The sequence below is a fragment of the Cupressus sempervirens genome, chromosome 7 (assembly GCF_028749045.1).
Source record: "Cupressus sempervirens isolate cs-2001-9-10 chromosome 7, ASM2874904v1, whole genome shotgun sequence".
Lineage (NCBI taxonomy): Eukaryota > Viridiplantae > Streptophyta > Pinopsida > Cupressales > Cupressaceae > Cupressus > Cupressus sempervirens.
In genome coordinates, this window is record NC_143124.1 from 748,894,880 (window position 1) to 748,916,195 (window position 21,316).

The 21,316-nt window shown below is 33.6% G+C and overlaps 1 protein-coding gene across 1 annotated transcript in view; it reads left to right on the plus strand.

The window, feature by feature from the left end:
* Positions 1-21,316, plus strand: part of LOC149549432 (heavy metal-associated isoprenylated plant protein 8-like) — a 178,540-nt gene that overhangs the window by 151,982 nt on the left and 5,242 nt on the right. The window contains exons 2-4 of the mRNA XM_089794315.1: positions 12,644-12,669; positions 12,755-12,857; positions 13,034-13,237. Coding sequence (XP_089650441.1) covers positions 12,644-12,669; positions 12,755-12,857; positions 13,034-13,237 — 333 coding nt within the window. The remainder of the gene's footprint in view (positions 1-12,643; positions 12,670-12,754; positions 12,858-13,033; positions 13,238-21,316) is intronic.

The following is a 21,316-nucleotide window of genomic DNA, read 5'->3' on the forward strand; positions in this document are numbered from 1 at the left end:
TGAAGTGTTTTTCTTACATATCCATGACATAGGTCAACTAAACAAGATTATTTTTTGGTCTTCATGTTATGATTTTTATCCATAGGACTAGGTACATTGAGTAGGCATTGGAGTGACTCCTTACATGGACCCTGGCCCAAAAGTGCTTGTAGTGGATTTCTTAAGAAGTTTCTTAAAAAGAAATAGAAAATAAAATAAAATAGGTATAAATACTAACAAAAGGTAAATGGAATCCCCAGATGTTAGATATTGATCTGTGTGGGTAGTGGAATTCATTGAATCCTTTGATTTCATGTGTGACCTAGTGGGTAGTAGATGCAATTGAGCCCTAAATGGTAGTATTGACTTGTGCAAGAAGAGATACTCCTCGTAGTTGACATTTTCATGTGTAGGTACTATAGAAAATCTAGTAGTTCCTTAAGTGTACATTGATTATGTGGTTACTTGGTTATATGTAGATATCATATTAGATCTTGAGTCTCTTTGTGTATTATTGAATTGAATGCGTATGTATTACATTGGACCTCTATATCATCATATGATATTATACTTATTTTGTGTGTGTGTGTATGTCAGCCACTACTTTCTTACATGTGTGTAGGACCTTATGACTATGATTGTGTTACTATCTTTGTGATCATTTTGGGGTGGGTCTAAGGGTTCTAAATAGTAGTTTTACCTTTATCTATACCACTATTGGGGATCGGTGTACAAGAAATAATTCTCCTCCACTAATAGAGGTTTTGATCATTCAAAACTTAAAGCTATTCCTTCATCTTGTGAATTATTTCAATATAAATATGCGTTTATGTTTATGTTCTTTAACCTATCTTCCTTTTTGCTATTGATGTTTCTATCAAGTGATCATTTCCTTGATATGGGTATCTAGCACTCCCTAGTGTGGAGAAAGACCTATTATTTAGAAACATATTAGTGTCAAAAAGTCCACTTAGTGATGGAATAAAGTTCAACCCTTTTATTTTAGCTTTTAAATTTTGTCTATGTAATTTTGGGGCAATGTAGTCCACCTTCCTTAGGTAGAGTAGCACATATGATTTATGTGTATACCACTTGTTCTAGTGTGACTAATACTTCTAGTAGCACATATGAGGTGAAAATTCATACATATACTCACCAGATCAAAGTATATACTCCTTATTTTAACACATCACTAGTGCATTTATTACCCATTTCAATGCATGTGTTTTATCGCATAAGACAATGAACACTTCCCAATGTAGTTTATAAAAAAGATAATCTTATATTTGGATACCCTTTTTCTTAGGGATACTTTTTGTATATTTATAGTTAGTTTATCAATTTAGTTTGATTTAATTATTATCGAGTTTCATGATCTGGGCTTAAGATGAATGTTGAAATTGAATTATATGAAGATAAGCTTGTATCCTTGAATTGTGACTTCTGATGATGGTATGGTTATGACTCATTAGGCTTATGGATTAAGTTTAGATTCTCACAAGGTGACTTTGTAAGAATTTTCCTTAGGGAAAAATCACCCAAGATTAAGAAGCTCAAGCAATAGCACAATATGGACCAATAAATTATGATCAGAATAACAATATGAAATTCTATTAATTGTACAAGTACACTAGAAGTGCCTGTATATAAAGGCCTCTAGAATGATTAGGAGTTAGCAAAATGATAAGCCTCACAACTAAGCACATGTCCACCAAAAGTGGATTATCCTCCATTGAGCATAGAAGTTAGTGCAATGATGACATGATAAGCCTACATAGGTGTGTCACATAAAATTATTTTGTAGACACCATGTGCTTAATTAGAGTGCAAACAACTGTGTTGTCTACATGACAACTCAATTAATTATTGAAACTCCAATGTTGTAGACACCATATGCTAAAATAGAGTTGCTAACTCTTGTGTTGTCAACATGACAACTCATATGAGTACACATACTCCTAGGTGTCTAACCTAATAAATAATAAAATAATGCATTTATCGTAAGTAAACTTAAGTAAAGTGTAAATAATAATTATTTACACTAGTTAGCACCTCCCTTAAGTGCAACTTAGGGGAATGTACTTAAGCTAACAAAAGCTATGATGAAATGCATAATGGGTCTTGGCTACTAGACCATGTTAGGTACCCAAGTACAAATGAAATGTTGTACATACAATGTAATGCAATCTCTCTAAAAATGGAGAAAGAGGAAAAACCTCATGGGAAAACCCTCCCCCAAAAAGAGAGATATGTACAATATAGAAGAGAAGAGTCATGTGAACCCACCTAGGGAAAAATCCCTCACCCCCAAGAGATCTCACAAATGAAGATACTTGACCTCCATGAAGGGCTTGTGAAGATGTCAGCTATCTTCTGCTCTATAGGACAATATTGCAATGCAATGACCCACTCATGAATCAACTTTTTGATGTAGTGCATATGAACCTCAATGTGTTTGGTGTAGTGATGTTGCAATGGATGTTTTGAGATTTAAATAACACTTTAATTATCACAATGGATGATTGTGGGTCTAAGTAGATCAAAACCAAACTCCTTTAGAATATGTTTCAACCAAATAGCTTATGTCACCACAGTCACAGCTCCTCGATACTCAACCTTAGTTGATTAAAGAGCAATAGTGTTTTGATTTTTTCTCTACCAATGAATGGGTCCAAAACCAAGATGAAACATATATCCTGAAGTAGACTTGCAAGAATCAAGATCCCCTACATATTTTGAGTCTATTTATCCCACTAAAGTTCTATAGTCCAATACTAGCTACATAAGATATCCCATATGTATGTGTACCCTGGATATAGTGCAAGATTCATTTGGTTGCCTTCCAATGAAGTTCAAGTGGCTCTTGCATGAAGCTAGAAACCATTCCAACTACAAATGAGATGTCAAGGCGTGTATGTGTGAAGTAGATGAGGCTTCCAACCAACTATCTATACAAAGTCACATCAACAAGTGGAGTGGAACACTTTGCTTCTAGCTTAACACCTGAAAGAAAAGGAGTAGGTGTAGCCTTGCAGTCACTCATGCGAAACTAAGCAAGTAGATCAAGAGCATACTTGGGTTGTGATAATGTGATCCCTGATTTGTATCGCAATGCCAAGGAAATAGTGAAGTAGACCCAAGTCTGTCATTGAAAACGTGTCATGCAAAGTAGCCTTGACACTATCAATGATGGATGTTATACTCCCTGTAATGATCAAGTCATCGACATAAAGCACAAGTAGCAAATGAGAATCATCCCTCTTAAGAGTGTATACATTCGGATTAGAATGACATCTAGTGAACCCTGCTGAGAGAAGGAAAGAATCCAACTTGGCATACCAAGCTCTAGGAGCTTGTTTAAGTCCATAGATAGACTTCTTCAACTTGCAAAACAAGGAAGAATCCTAAATGAATCCCTATGGTTCCTCCATATAAATCTCCTCATAAAGATCACCATTCAAAAATGTGCTTTTCACATCCATCTGATGAACAACCCATCTCTGAGTTGCTGCTATAGCTAGTGTCAAATGAATGGAGTTCATTTCTACAACTAGTGCAAAGGTCTCAGTGTAATCAATGTCAGGTACCTGAGACAAACCTTTTGCAACAAGTTGAGTCTTATGCTTATCAACACTTCCATCTGCTGTGAAGTTGGTTCGATAGATCCACTTACACCAAATAATTTTCTTCCCTTAGGAAGAGAGATTAAGTCCCATGTATCATTTCTCATAAAAGAATTATATTCTTCCTCCATTTCTCTATCTCATTCTAGAATACCTTATGCTTCTTTGAATGATTGTGGATCGGAAGCAACTGCAATATAAACATGTGGGAGTGAGTTGTGTTGTGATCTTGTCCTCCTAGTATTTGAAGGATTCCCTACCAATGGTCCTACCACATCCAATGTCTTCTTAGCCCATCTAGGTCTAGTGGAAGAAGATGTAGAAGGAATATCCTCAACCTCAAATAGCTAATGCCTCTATTTGGGTCGTGGACACACATATTCCAAGTCATTGTTATCACTATCACTCTCTTTAATGAAGGAGGAAGAAGGAGGAGTTGAAGAAGTAAAGATTGGACAACTTCTTCAAAATGTACGCTCCTCTCATAGAATATGTCACGTGTCTCTGGATCCATCAACTTGTAGGCTTTATGTGAGTCTATATATCCAACAAAGATGCAAGGTTTGCTTTGAGCTTCCAATGCCTTGTGTTTTTGTGGAGGTATTCATGCCCATGTTGGACAACCAAAGACTCTGAAGTGCTTAATAGAAGGTTTCCTACTAGTCCAAGATTCAAAAAGAGTAATACCATCCAAAGCTTTATGAGGACTACTATTCTGGATATAGTTAGCACAATTCATTGCTTCAGCCCAAAAGACTTGATCAAGAGAACTGTTTAGTAGCATGCAAGTGGTCATCTCCTTAAGAGATCTATTTTTCCTTTCAACAACACCATTCTATTATGGCATGTATGCTACTAAATGTTTAAGGTCAATTCCCTCTTGAGTACAAAAGTCTATTAGTCTTGAGTTCACATGCTCCCCCATTTTTTGTTCGAAGAACTTTGATGGCTTTTTCTGACTGCTTTTCCACTTAAGCCTTGAAGCTAAGAAATTTGTCAAACACTACACTCTTATGAGCCATGAAGAAGACCCAAGTAAAGTGAGAGTAGTCATCTATGAAGGTGAATGCATAACAAGACTTTCCAAATGATGGCACTGGAAATGGGCTTGCCACATCACTATGAACCAATTCAAGAACACATTTTTCTCTCCAAGACTTCCTCTTGTCATACATTTTTTCTAGATTTTTCCCAAGTGAGCAACCTAAACAAACACCTTTTGAAAATTGGACTTGAGGTAGACCATGAACCATTTTTTTGCTACTAAGTTGCTGAAGATACCTGTAGTTGAGATGTCCAAATCTCTCATGCCATAGTTTTCTTTCTGTATTTGAATGTAGTAACAAGGCTTGTGCATTTTATTTAGGCACAAAGGAAGAGAAAGTGTAAAGCCTTGAATTGTGATTGGCTTCTCCTATTGCAATCATAGAGTCATCCTTGATGCTTTTCACTACCACTGAGTCTAGAAGAAATTCAACCTTATTTCCACCTCCATAGTGAGTGATTTGGTAGACTAAAAGAAGGTTGGAGGTAAGATTAGGAACATATAGAAAATCCTTGACGACTCCATTATCCATTTCAACTTCACATTTACCTTCAACTCCCACTTTAGTATCATCTCCTACAAAGATGAGTGGTACCTCTAAATGTGTCATGGAAGAAAAATCTCTCTTTGAAGCACCCATATGATATGTGGCACCTAAGTCAATGATCCATTCTCCCTAACTAACAGTGTTTGTGAGTAAAGCATGCCCTTTGCCCTTAGAATCTGAAGATGAAGACCCTTTCTCCTTATAAGTATTAGGTAATGGAACATTATGTTTCTTCATGATGTTCTTCAACTCATCAATTTGCTTGTGATAACACTGATGTTCATCATGATCCATCTTCTTACAATAGGCACACTTCTTCTTTTCCTAATTAGTGTCCCCCTTTTTGTTGGTATTAGGAGAAGACTTTCCTTGTTGTTGATTTGATTGTGGTGTTGACTTTTCTATGTCCCCTTCTTTGTTGTCTTTCTATTTCTTCCTTTTTCCCTTTCCTTTGTTTGAACTTTCACTAGCTGAATTTTTAGAACCCTCATTATTAGCCACCAATGTCTTAGACTTTGAAGACTCAAGAATCCTTATTGTTATCAACTTAGCTTGTTCATCCTCTAACATCTAAGAATAATCATCAAAAGTGAGTTTCTAATAAGAAGACCCTAGAGTAGCCTTTGTGGTGTTGAAAGAAGAGACAAATGTGGAGTACTCGAATGGCAGCTTATTATGAATGAGATAAAACCTGTCATCTTTAATAGGACTACCACAATTAGTAAGTTTTGTTCTCAACTCATTCACCTTAATGATATAATCTTGAATTGAATCAAATCTCTTACGATATAGGGAGATAAGCTCATCTTGAATTTTGTAGACATCCTCCTCAATCACTTTACCATATAGGTTTTTGAGAGCATCCCAAGTTTCCTTGGATGTATTATATTTCATAATCTAATAGAGGATTTTGTCTTCAACCCCTAACCTAAGAATACTTAGGGCTTTCCTATTTGCCTATTCCCAAGCATTAATTTCACTTTTAGATACTTAATCACCTAGTGGTTTAGGAAAAGAACCATCTACATTTTGAGAAACTTCTTCATGCATCAATTCACACCATTTTTTAATAGAACATTTGGCATAGTTATGTGGTGTTAATTTTGGAATCTTAAGATTCCCCATGATGCAAGAAAAGAAAGATAATAGTAGGAAAAGAGGAACACAACACCAAGAGACACCCCCCATGTTCACTCAATCAAGAAACCCCACCCACCCCACACCACCCCCCCCCGCCAATGAAAGATTTTGGCACTTTATACTTAGTGGGATTACAATGGCCACTTGCTAATTTTGGACTTAGTGGTCTTCTAATTTTTCTATTTACAACCTCCTTTTGGAGTTCAAATCTAGTACAAAGCATTGTAGCTTAGATGTACAACAATTTTGAAGCTTTATCAAAGCATTACAATGTGAAAAAAGACCTATTTCTGAAAGTGGTATTTCTGTCCACACAAGCCTATAATTTGATTGTAGATCTGGAGAGTAGATGAAAAATTATTCCCTTTCAAAAATAATGGAACCTAATTATGTGTCCAGATGAGCCTGTACGAAGCATTTGAAGTTGCAAAATCCAAGATTGGACAAGTACAGTCACCAAAAACTAAAATTTCTAAAAAATTCATGCACCAAAACCAAAAATTAATAGCACCACTAAAAACTGCAAATTCTAGCCAAAATAAAAAAAATTACACCTAACTTGGAGACCGGATGACTGAGATATGGCCTCCCAAAGTCAGACTGTCAAATCAAAATTGAATATGGTGAGGGGTCTGATCAACAAACTGTGAGGTTAAATATGATGTTCAAACGATTGTTGCAGCAATGCAATTTGGCTTGCTGATGACAGTCAAATTTAATGTCATGGTCAGCTAATGTCAACGAAAAATAGTCCCCTAGTGACGTTGCAGGTGGCGTCAATGTATGTACAAGTACAAAAAGTTGACACAGGTTAGTACACGTGGCTCATACAATCATTGATGTGGATTGCTAACTTGGCTCCACGTGGCACCTGCATTGGCCCTCTATAGTCACTGATAGGGCAGGGATGACTAGATGCCACGTGTTTAGCTGAGGTGGCAAGTGGCTAATGTGTCTGGCTAACTGAATGCTAAGGTTGGGCACCAAGAAGTTATAATCATTTGTAGGAGGTCATAGTGGCCAGTAAGGGTTTTAAAATTGCCAACGGGAGCTTTGAGTTATCGATTGTGCCAAAAAGAAGAGCGAGCGGGTGGGGGATTAATCCCACATTCGATAGGCAACTAGCTTCTGTGGTGAATAAAGGAAGAAGCCCGCGGTCATAAAAATAACTCAAGCCACCAGATATGTGTTAAATGCCGCCAAGAATTTGTGGTTGACAGTTATGTGTTGAATACCATAGGGAATTTGTGGTTGGTAGTGCCGGTTATGTTGTGGATAAGACCGCGGTTAATGTGAAAGGAATATGCCAAATTCTGTGATGGAATATTTTGTGTAGGGGCTGGGGTTTGACCACCTGGTTCCTGGAAAGAAAAAAATTCTCTACAAAAAAATTTCTAAACAAAATAAGAAAATTGCAGATCTAAAAATACAGAATATGCAAATTCAAAAATTTGAAAATATTGCAGAGAAAATAAATATGGATTTGAAAAAATAAATTTGTAGATCTAATAGATCAATAAAAAATTTTGCAAATCGGGCCTTCGGATGCCGGTTTGCAAAAATTTTTTGCCTCAATTTTGACTATTGCCCAACATAGGCAATTTGTAGTCAAAATTTACCAAATCGACACTCCAGATGCAATGGTGAGGTCCACTTTGGCTCTAGACGCTCCCAATAACTGTAGATTCTCTGGATTTGAACTGGTGACCCTCTAAGAGGTGAAGCAAGAATGGTCTCCAATGGCTATGAAATGACTCTCCTATGGCTCTGATATCATGTGAGAATTTTCCTTAGGGAAAAATCACCCAAGATCAAGAAGCTCAAGCACTAGCACAATATGGACCAATAAAGTATGATTAGAATAACAATATGAAATTCTATTAATTGTACAAGTACACTAGAAGTGCCTGTGTATAAAGGCCTCTAGAATGACCATGAGTTAGCAAAATGAGAAGCCTCACAACTAAGCACATGCCCACCAAGAGTGGATTGTCCTCTATTAAGCAAAGAAGTTAGTGCAATGATGAGAGGATTATCCTACATAGGTGTGTCATGTAAAATTATGTTGTAGACACCATGTGCTTAGTTAGAATTTGAACAACTGTGTTGTCTACGTGACAACTCAGTTAATTATGCAAACTCTAGTGTTGTAGGCATCATGTGCTAAAATAGAGTTGCTAACTCTTGTGTTGTCAACATGATAACTCATATGAGTATGCATACTCCTAGGTGTCTAACCTAATAAATAATAAAATAATGTATTTATCCTAAGTAAACTTAAGTAAAGTGTAAATAATAATTATTTACACTAACATGCTTGAATGTGACTTAGTTGTTCATGCTTGTTTTGAGGATTGTCATTGAACCTATTAGTTTTGATGTTAGTCTTATGGTTGCGCATAATATTTTGAGGATCATCGTTGTTTATTATTTCTTATGTTATTGGTTGTTATTGTACTTGCAAATGACATTGCCTCTTTGTGTTTAAAAAGTAATTGTTAAGTGCATAATTGAACGTATGTTTCGAAGGGTTTATTGGCAGGGCATTAAATTCTAGATTTAGAAACCATTTTTTAAAAATGACTCTAAAATAATTTTTAAAAGAACACATGGTAATTGTTAAACATTTCAAGACATGTTCACCATGAAAATTAGGAAATAAATGCATTAATTAGAAAAAGAAAAAGAATATGAATAATTTACATGACATTGATTAATTTTGAACCATCAAATTAACTTTTTAACTTTTTGTGCTCTCATATTTGAACCTTTTAATTTTATTGTTTATTTATTAGCTTAAAATGTAGATTTTGTGTACAAGGACTCTTAGTCTCATCCCATCTATAAATTTTGAATGCAATTTTATCTAAATAATTCATTTTTAACAATTTGTATTGATTTCAAAAAAAGAGTTAATCACTTAAGAATCCTTTTTGGCCCCATATTTGCATGCAAACACCACGTGTTTGTATCTAATTTTGAATCCTAGATACTTTATCTATTTAGATAGAGATACTAGGATCTTGAATAGTTTCAAGAAACAACTTTATCACATTGGACACAAACTTGAGTAAATCCACTCTGGTCCACCCCTAGACTAATTAATAGATCAAAGTGGTTGATAAGATGGTGTTGTATTTTTTTAGAATATATGATTGGAAGGTGCATCACTCTTGGGTTGAGATTTTTCTATTCATTCAACATTGTTACAATTGAGATCTACAACTCTATAACAAAAACCTTTCAAGTTTTCTAACCTTTTGCACCCTTGTATGTAGCTTAGGTTCTTCCTTTGTCATTTTACAATTTCTTTCAGTTAATTAACCACATTCAACATATTTAGCAACAAATACAAACCATTATGTAGTCAACTGATGTACATTGCAAGTGGCACTTGACACAACCTGCATAGGAAATTGCAGAACTTTGAGATCAATAATTAAATCTAGATACACCTAGAAAGGAAAGCTAATAATACCTTAATGCGAACTTCATCCTTTTTGATACAAGACATACACCATCACTAAGGAAGTAGGAGATAACATGTTTGAGCTTGACATTCCTACCAATCTCAAGTTGCATTTGGTCTCCAACACAAAGCTCTTGTATTCAAAGTTGTTTCCTTTTTGAGATTTTGTAGATATTGTAGAGTCACTTCGATATATAGAGATCATTATGAAAATATTGGATCAAGTCTTTTTATTTCGTGTAAATGAATGAACAAGAAAACAAGAAGATCCTCCATTTTAGATCATCAAAGTTAGTCAAGTCAATTCCCAAATAAAATGAATTTTATAATATTAGCATATAAATTTGTCCCCATTCCACACTTGCTTACAGCGACAGGGGAGCTAAATGAATTTTAATGAGGGATAATTGGTCTTAGAGGGTTTAGGCCCCTCAAACATACCATAAATATTAGGTATTACATGATGACCTTTGTAATTTTGTCCATAAGATCATTGTCACCATCAATATTTGTTTTCCAAATTTCACATCATAACCCCATGCAAGAGTCACCACATGACTTGACTATGATAACTTTGCAATGAGTATATAAATGAGTGCATCCCAATTTGCCTTTTTAAAATATGAATGCACACAATTAGAAGGTATACCACATGTTATTATCATTAATCATTTAGAAAAATGTGAATTTAATAGAATTTGGTTGTTATATTTCAATTGTCTTTCATTATATTTATCGTTCATGTATTCTTTGCATAATCTTTATCTCTCTCATAAGTTGGATCTTATCCACTTATAACCTAACTAAATCTCTTTGATTGGATTGTTCCTAAAATTGTTACCCTTGGCCCCTCGATCAAGTATTTATCTCTAGGTGTGTAGGTTTCTAAAATGTATTCCAAATATTGAACTTAAGATGTCTCCATACTAGAAATAATAATTTGCTACTGAATTCTAATTGAGAGCCATGACAACTAGTCCATACTATGGAGGGTCCAACCCTTTGATCCAAGTCTTTTTAAAAATTGGATCTATCTTAAAGCTTGCAAAAATTGTGTAACTTTATCTTTATACTATTGATTCTTAATTTATAAGGATTCAATTGTGCAGTTTTCAAGTTAAATTCATTAACCAATATTTTATAAAATGAATCTAAACTTGAAAACTACACACTTGAATTTTAATAACATTGTCATAATTTAACTTACAAAAATATTTCCTTACAAATTAAATATATTCAAAAATACATTAAAGAAGAAAGATACTTGAAAAAGACTAGTTTTACAAGATATTTGTGTTTTAAAAAGAACCGACCTTAGATAATCATTTATTATTCTTTTTCCCAAGATGCCACCTCATTTTAGTGGCAACCTTCTATAGAGGTCATCAAGAGTACTTATGGTGCCTGTAGAATTTTGTTTTCAGTTTTACATGCACAAATAAAAGTGAGAAAACTATCCATTTTAGCCACATAGTGCCCATACATACAGCAAAGCTAGGTTGTCAGTAAGCCCACTCCAAATTTCTTTAATTCGTGGGAATAATACATACATTCCAAAACGTACACTACTTGTTCATGGCCACCCACAAACCTATGCAATATTTTTGGGGGACGTACAATGACTAGATGTGGGCTTTTGTGTACTATCTCTCATTGTCATGCCATGCCATCTCCTGCTTTTGGAATTCCTCGTATTCTCACTCTATTCCACTTGTTTGCATGGGTGACAAGTAGAATTTCACAGTGATCAAGGATGCTTTTGAAAATATTTGTAAGGTAAATCTTAATCAGCTGGTACACTATAATTTCCAAATAAAATCAAACCAAAGATTGTAATGTAAGGTTGAGTCCTTTGAATTCTTTTACTAAGCAGATAATAAAATGAAAACTGTTTATTCAAGGCCAATTTGTTATAAAACATTACACTTGGTTGCTGTTTTAGATCAAACACCTTGCACACATTATATCCTTGTAAACTTAAACCGATATGTTTTAAAAAGTTTCAAAGGAATCACAGTGGCCTGCAAATTATGAGTTTGCAAGTTACGTAGTATTATTTTCAAAATGTATTTGGTTCTAAAGTTTTATGAATTCATTTGCAATGAGATATTTATCTTATAATGAGATGACATGTTCTACTGTTTAGATAGAAATCAGTAGTGAATACCCCACACAAGTATACAATAAAACAGAAGAATAGAGGACATGACTAAAGAAAGTCTATGAAACCATATTATTATATTATATTTATATTGTGAATAATAGTGGCCTACAAGTCATGAGTTTGTGAGTACTATGTATCAGAATACGATAGTAACATTGTAAAAATGTTAAAACAATCTTTTATAATTTAAATTTGAAGTATTGTAAGCTTATTATTTGGTAAATCTCAACTTCCAAATACCAATAAAATCTTTGTAACTCATATTTAATCAACAACTTCTCCTTGGCCTTAATGAATTCTTTCTACCGAAGTCTTGTCTTGTCTTCACACCCATTCAGGAGGAAACATTCAAATAGAAGTCTACTTGTTGTAAATTAAAACAATATATACCTACTGACTTGGAAAGCAAAACAAAATATGCAATCTATAAACATGATGGTAAGTTTCGTCCTATCTTCCCACAATACACTATTTTGAACATGTACAACTGGTCAAGATCATGTCTGAACATTTCATTGATGCAGACGTTATATGTCCATTGCTTATTTCACAAGCAACTCTGACAAAAGTTCCTATCATAAATTCATGTACAAAGAAAACCCATTTGAATCATAAGTGTTCTTCACAGCTTTGGCTTTTCCATAGAATCTGATTCATACTTGCGTTTTCATTGCAGTTATATGTGAGATGAAAGACATAGAGGTCTGTGATACATGCACTATGATCTGACCCAATTGGTCACTTGTCTTTTTTTCTTCTATAAACTTGTTTTAACTTTTGAATGCAGAAAGAAGAGAAGAAACAAGAGGCAAACACTGTAGTAATGTGGATAAATATTGACTGTGATGGATGCTGTAAAAAGGTTTATAGAGCATTTCAAAACATTCAAGGTAAAGTCTTTTTAGGTTGTGGGAATAAACAGGAAAGATATATAGTGGATCTGATGTTTGAACAATAATGTTTTCTAAGGACAGCTTTAATTTTTTTATAATATAATCTAATTCTACAGAGTTTTTATAATAATAAAAAGATTGTTTAAACTTTGAAAGGCTTCCTTTGAATGTAGGTATTCAGGAGATTAAGATAGATAGAGCTCAAAACAGGGTGATTGTGAAAGGAACCATGGAGCCTGAAGATTTGGTAAGGAGACTGAGAAAGAAGACTGGTAAGCAAGTGAAGCTCTTGGAAGTGAAGAAAAAACAAAGTGAGGAATGTAAAGAGAAAGGAGGAGGAGGATATTGTTATCATTATCTTCCTGAAGAGATGTATGGTACTGAGCAGCAATGTGTTTGGCCCAATAATTCTGTGTTTTTTAGTGAAGAGGACAAATCTTGCAGTCTTATGTAACAATACTGAGGAAGATAATCCATTGCAAGTGTTTATGTTATCATGATTTGATTAAGCATTTTTCTTGGGATTGGATTTTTTTATTGATGTTGAGGATTTTTACAATTGTGGATTATTGTGTCTACAGGTACATATGTTGAGACTTCATCAGATCTGTGTTACGATTGCTTTTCTACATGGATAGATTGAGTTTTCTGGTGTACATTTTTGTACTCTATACCAATTCCGTATGAGATAAATTATCAGTAAAATGATTTTTTTAAGTTGTAAAGGTTTAAAAGGTTATTACCCGTCATATTAAAGAGAACACAGAAGATTTGGTTTTTATAATTGAAATTTGGATTTTTTTTCAAAGATGACTGAAGATAAATAAAAATACAAGCTTCTTACATAAAAATTTCACAGTCCGTTGATTTTTAATGGTAAATAAATTATTTCAGAATGAAAAGTTGGGACTAATAATGTTGTGGAGGTATATTTATAAATGTGTGGTAAAATTAATAATGTTGCGGAGGCATATTTATAAATGTGTGGCAAAATTAATAGGAGAGCTAGATGAATTATTTTTAAGAAGCTATCATGTGGGCCCCATATGATTATTCTATGTGTCATTTAGTATTTGTTATTTTATTACTTGCTATTTTACTAGATAATAGTTGATAAATTAGAAAAAATATACTTTCTAGTTTTAGTTTAAATTTATGCTTGGAGAAATGATTTTTGCACCCTCATGTCACTTGCTAGAGATGGAAGGATGGATGGAGGCAGTGAGGGAGAGAATGTCTTAGTGGTTTGCTTGCCAAGAATGATCTTCATTAGTCAAACAAGTAAGTAAAAATTTAGTTATACCACAATGAGGGAAGACATTCTAAGGAAACATGTCTTATATCTAAAACATGTGTATGATCTTGTTATATTATAGAGAAAATGCAGTGTGTAATAAATCTATCTCTTACGTACTAGATAATAGATGACCATCTAATAATACAACAATTTTATTTGTGTGTATATACTAGTATAGCACACAAACCAATAAGTTTCACATTCAAGCCAATGAGTAATGACTATTAATAAGGGAGTTAGCTTGGGGACATAATCAACCTAAATTTGAAAGTTCTAAAGACATTTATATATAACAAATATTACCGTGGTAAGGAAAAGAGTAGGTCATGGATCAAGTTTAGACTCTTGACAAGTGTGAGCATATGGTCAACTAATATTTAATTTCTTTGTTAACTATCACAGAAAAGTATGTCATAATAGAGAAAATCCAATCATAAGGTATGCAAATTTCACCCTCAAAAATTTCATTTCCATTGAAGCATATGTGAACTAGTATGAAAATGCATGACAGAGTAAATAAGAAACCAAAATGAAATTAAATATTTGTGCATTCATTAAAGAGTATAGAAATAGATTATGATTTGATACATTCTCTTAGCAATAAGTGCTCCACTTTAAATCCTACAAGAAAAAGAGAGAGTATTATCTAACACTCATTTAAAATAGGTATACAATTAATCACTCAATGGTATACACAAACATAAGAGAAGTATAAAAGAGAAAAAAGGAAAGAGACAACTATTAAGGCATAATTTGAACTTGACAGGTCATCTAGGTGCTTAGAACATGACCTTTTTAAATTCAATTAAGTGCCCTTCAACATCATGTGGTTTGTATATTGTAGTATACAATATTCCATACTTTATAACGATTAGCTAATTAATTTTGCTTTCATCTTAATCAAATATAGCTAGAAAAGTATTTAGAACTAAATATGAAAGTTACATGTTTAATTGTTAAGTGTTATTTACAAGAAAAACATGTTATCAAGTGGATTCTAGATTCAATACAATTAATTTTACATGAAATACGAATCACACAACTATTTGAGAAAATATTTTCTTTATTCATGAATTTCAAGGTATAGTACCCTACACAAGCTATGTGAAAAATTGATTTAATGAATCTAAAAGGAGCAATGGATATAAAAATAGAATAACAAAATAATTTTTGTAGCACTAAAATAATAAGTATTAAGATGTATGCATGTAAGTACATGCATAAGGTGACAAGAAACTTTGTAATAGATAATGAGCAGAATGAGGATGCAAAGTAAAGACTTATCGATAGATAAAAATTGGTAAGTACAAAGATATGTCATATGAGATGTAATAAAGAATGTAAAGGGGTTTGTAATGATGATATCAACTAAAATTAAGGACATAAAAATTATGAAAATTAAGTGAGAAATATAAAGGATATGGATAATGGACCAAAGGATCATATAAACTATTTTAATATTTTCTCTATAAATATGAAATCAAAATTCTCTAAAATGAAAAAACATCTAAATTGAAAAACCCTTTGAAATCTAAATAATTTTCAACATAACACTTTGGAAACTAGAAAATTCTAAAATATCAAATAGTCTTGAATTAAACCCAATTAAAAATTAAAAGTGGATTTAAAATTATGACTATCCAAAATTGAAGCCACTTAAGATTATAGAATGCTCGAACATAATAGTGATGCATAAGCATGATGTTGCTTAAGCAATAAAGAAATGTTTTATGGTATTGAAGAAGATTTGACTACAATACTACTACTATAATATTTGATATTTTTACTAAATCAAGCTCCCTTTAGCATCATGTGGTTCTTATATCATAGTACTACAACATTCCATACTTTATAACTATTACCTAACTTTTCTTTTAGCTTAATCAAGTACACTTGGAAAAGTATTTACAACTAAAAATCAAAGACACATGTTGAATTGTGCTAAGTATTCTCGACAAGAAAAATATTATCAAGTGGATTCCAAATTCAATATAACTGCTTTTACAAGAAATATGAATCACACAACTATTCAAAAAAATTGTTTTCCTTATTTAAGAAATATGAATCACACACCTATTAAAAAATAAATTCTTTATTCATGAATTTAAAAGCTTATAACATCCCAATACACAAGCCATGAGAATAACAGATTTAATGATAGAAACTGAATATATATATATGAAAATGAAAGCATATGAAAGCAATAGGGGTCCATCATGTTGCCTAAATGATAATACTATAGGTGTAATCATATACCTTCAAACCCTTTTGCTTTTTTCTTTTTTCTGAAGAAGATTGTGCAAAAGATGATAAAAAAGGTGTTAGAGTTCAATATGCTTAATCATTTCATATGCACCATCAACAAATGTATAGATTTACATCTCATAACACATTAAACCATTTCAAAATCATCATAGTTATCAAAAGAAAAGTAGAGAATCATCATCAATATTGATACAAGATAATCCTAGGTGTAAGGGCAATCTTGCATCATCCAAAAATAATTCTATTTCCAGTTTTGTGTTTTCAATCATGACTATTCTTATGTAGAATTGTTATTTGAGGTAGCGTGGTAATTTTAGTAACTTGGCATTATGTGCTCATATTGTTCTAATCTCATATGTAGAGGTTCATCTTTGACATATCAGCCTACGAGATGAGTTTTATTGTCAAATCACATGTATTGGTGTAGTCATTGTAGTTTTTTGGTACAAATGTTCACTATCCAAACTTTAGTTCTAGAGATGAAGGCCTAAATGACTTTGAAACAAAGTGAAACCTCACCTATTGGACAATTTCCCAATCAATCATTGTAAATCACTAGCCAAGGACTTTAGAATGGGGTTATAATAGCCCATCGGGTCAATGATTTGCTAGTTATGGTCTCCAGAAGTGGACCCATCCAAAAATGTAATTTATAAATTTTCTTGAGTCAATTCTTTGTAATAAAGTGTAATAAAATGATATAATATGAGGTTGGTCAAACTTAAGGGTTAGGGCTTAGTGTCTTAAAACCTTCTTAGGTATAAAAAGTGTTTATATAAGGAAGACAAGTAGGTTTTCTAAGGTAGTTATGGGTGGTAGTCGTAGCTCTATCTTGCAGACTATTGTAAGGAAGGTGCCCCTGTGGGTTTGCATGCTATTTTGTAATTTTGCATTTGCAGTGAAAATAAGAATCCCATATTTTGTTCTCTCAATTTGTAATGTTTCTTTATTTCTATTATGTGTTGTGGTATTAAGGGGAGAACCCTACATCAAGTGGTATGAAATTGGGAGTTCCTGAGTGTGTAAACAGATCATCGATTGGGAAGCATTTTGTACTAGGACTGTGGTTTGGGCTAAGCATGTGGACAAATGATCAATTGTGAGGTAGTTTGCACTAGGGTTTCAACGAAAGCACAAAAATGCCCCCATGAAGAGAGCATGGTGGAAGAACCACATGTGTTACACCTAAGGGTTTTAGAGCCCTCTATAAGAAAATATGAGCATTGGAAGAGAAAATGTGTAGAAGGATGAATTTTGGGGTAAGAGATGAAGGTGAGGATGAAGACAAAGGGGAAGAAAATATTGAAGAAGAGGTGAATCTAAACCCTGAAGAAGAAAGGCATTTTAGGCTATTTCCAATATTGGAAAAGACCTACGTTCAAGGTTCCCATATTTTTGGGAAATCTTAACCTAGAGAGAGGAGTTGATTGATTGGATTAATTTAAATTGAGGAATACTTTGAGTATGATGATATTGAAGTTCTAGATAAGGTCAAATTTGTGAAGGCCAAACTAAAAGGTCATGCGAAGATCTGGGGGTAGGAGATTCAATTGGAGAGAAATAGAAGAGGAAAGGAAATAATCACGAGATGAGACCAGATGGTAGCCGAATTGAAGCAAAAAATTATTTCCATGGATTATGAGCTTGATATGCTGAAGAAAATGCAAGGGTTGAAGCAAGAAGGAAGACCGATTTAAGAGTATATCAAGGAGTTCTACTGAGTTCTCATTAGTACAATCAATGTAGAAGATGACAAGGAGAAAGTTGCCCATTATCTTAATTTGTTGAGGCCAAGTGTTCATGAGGATTTCAGTTTGGTTTGAATGAAGATTATTTAAGAGGCATACCAATTTTCCCTAAGATTTGAGGAAAAGATAAACAAGAAGTTTGATAACAAAAATAGTGGAAGAGGTTGTGGTGGAAGATCTAGTGGATGGTCTTATGGAGGTCAAAATGATGATCAAAAGAAGAAGGATGAGGCTAGTAGTAGCAACTAGAATTAGAGGGGAAAAAATCATTTCCATGATTAGAATAATAGAGATCAAATAGGAAGAGGAAGAGGGGAATGATTTGATAGAGGAGGTTTTTGCATAACCTATTTCACTATGGAGAAGAATGGCACATGGCATTTGAGTGTCCTCAGCACCAAGGAAGGATTGACACAATAACTAAATTCTTGGCCAAAGTTGTGCACATTGATGAAGATGCCAAATCCTCACATTTTGAAGATTTTAAAAGAGGAGAAGTCCTAGTTAACAAAAGAGTCTTGCTTGATCAAAGGAGGAGCTTGTTTCACACCAGGTGCAAATGTGAAGTTAAGTCTTATGATGTGATTATTGATGGTAGAAGCACTAGCAATATGGTGTTGGAAGAGATGCTCACACATTTAAATCTCAAGAGGAAAAAAACACCCACATCTATACTATATTATCTTGGTGCAAGATGAGCACAAGGTCATGGTGAATGAACAGTGCCTAGTGAAGTTCAAGATTGGAAGCTATCACAATGAGGTGCTTTGTGATATTATACCTATGGACATATGTTACATGTTTCTAGGTAGGCCCTGGCATTTTGATAGGCATGTTGTACATGATAGGTGTGCAAATACCTACACTCTAACAAAGGATGAGGTGAAACATAAGCTAAATCCATTAAAGGAGAAAGATGAAAAGGTGTGTAGTGCTGTCAAAATATGTTTTGTTGATGGGAAGCAGTTCTTCAAGGCTATGAGGCATGAGTATATGTGTTTTTTGTAATTCCAAAACATGGTAAAGAAGAACTAGAGGAGATACCTGTAGAAGTTATAGATTTGTTGGAAGAGTTTTCAAATATTTTGTCAGATAATGTACATGATAGATTACCCCTAGTAAGGAAGATTAGTCACCAAATAGACTTGATTCCAGGAGCCATTTTGCCAAACAAGGTAGCGCACGGAATGACACCAACAAAAAGTGAAGAGTTGAATAGACAAGTTTATGAGTTATTATAGAAGGGGTTGATTTGAGAGAGTCTGAGTCCATGTACAATATCAACAATATTAACACCTAAGAAAAGTGGAGAATGGAGGATGTGTATAGATTCTTGAGCTATAAAAAAGATCACAATCAAGTACATATTTCCATTGCCTAGGATGGATGATATTATGGATTGTTTGAGTGGAGTTGTATATTTCACAAAGATAGATCTGAAAAGTTGGTACCATTAGATTCATATAACAGAATGAGATGAGTGGAAGACTTCCTTCAAAACAAGAAAAGGATTGTACAAGTGGTTAGTCATGCCTTTTGGGCTAACCAATGCACCAAGCACTTTCATGAGGCTCATGAATGAGGTATTGAAGGAGTTTCTAGGCAAGTTTGTCATTGCTTACCTAGATGATATATTGATCTTTAGTAAGGCATTGGAGGATAGTTCAATGCACATTCATAAAGTGTTTGATAAGTTGAGGGAGGAAAAATTGCTAATAAATTTGAAGAAGTGTAGTTTTGTGAAGGAGGAGTTAGCTTACTTGGGATATGTAGTATTAGCATAAAGGTCTGAAAATGGACCCTAAGAAAGTGAAATCTATCCTCGAATGGCCTACTCCATGGAGTGAAAAAAAGGTAAAATATTTTCAAGGACTAGATACTTTTTACAAAAAGTTTATCAGATATTTTAGCTGTATTTGTTGACCTTTGACTAAAATAATGAGGGGAGATAGGAAAGAATTGAAGTGAACGATAGGAGTGGGTAAGAGTTTTAGTCTATTGAAATAGAAAGTTATAGAGCAATATATTTTAGCACTTCCAAATTTTAATAAGGTGTTTCAAGTAGACTATGATGCTAGTGGTACTGTAATAGGAGCTATTTTTAGCCAAGAAGGTAGACCTGTTTCTTATTTCAATGAGTAATTTAATAATGCTAAACAAAATTATTTTGTTTGTGATCAGGAAGCATATGCTATAGTTCAAGCATTGAAGAAGTGGAGACATTATCTTCTTCCTAAGGATTTTGTTTGTTATACTAGTCATCAAGCTTTGAAATATTCAAATAGTCAAGGAAGATTGAACCAAAGACATTTAAAGTGGGTTGAGTTCTTGAAGAGTTATACATTTGTTTTAAAAAACATGAGTGGAAAGTCTAACAAAGTTAAAGATGCTCTTAGTACAAGACAAGTTTTGTTGACAAAAATGTAGATTGAGGTGGTTGGGTTCAAGGAACTCAAGAATTTCTATCTAGAGGATCCTAATTTTGGTGAGGCTTGGGAAGCTTGTAAAGAACCTATTACACTTGACAAGACAAAGTGGTTGGATTTAATAATCCAAGATGGTATTTGTTCAAGGGAAGTTAGTTGTGCATTCCCAAAAGTTCTATGAGAGAGAATCTCATTAAGGAGAAGCATAATGGAGGATTTGTTGGACACTTTGGTAGAGATAAAACTATTGCTCTGGATGTTGAGAATTATTACTAGCCACAGTTGCAATAAGATGTGAAGAAGCTTTTGTAGAGTTGTAGAGTATGTTAGATGGTGAAAGGATTGAAGCAAAATACTAATCATCCATTACCTATATTTGAGAAGCCATGGGAAGATGTTAGCATGGATTTCAGTCTTGGTTTACCAAGGACACAATGAGTGCATGATTCAATATTTGTGGTGGCTGACAAATTTTTAAAAATGGGACATTTCATTCCCTGCAAGAAGACCAGTGATATTGTTCATGTAGGAGAGTTTTTTTTGAGAGAAGTGGTGAAATTACATGTTTATAATAGAAGTTGTAAATTAGAGTTTGGGGAATTTGTTGAGATGTTTGGTTGGAGATAAGACAAAAGGATAGGATATGATCTTACCATAGACAAAATTTTCATAAAATAATTGTGTCAATAGGAGTACTGGAAAATTACCATTTCACATTGT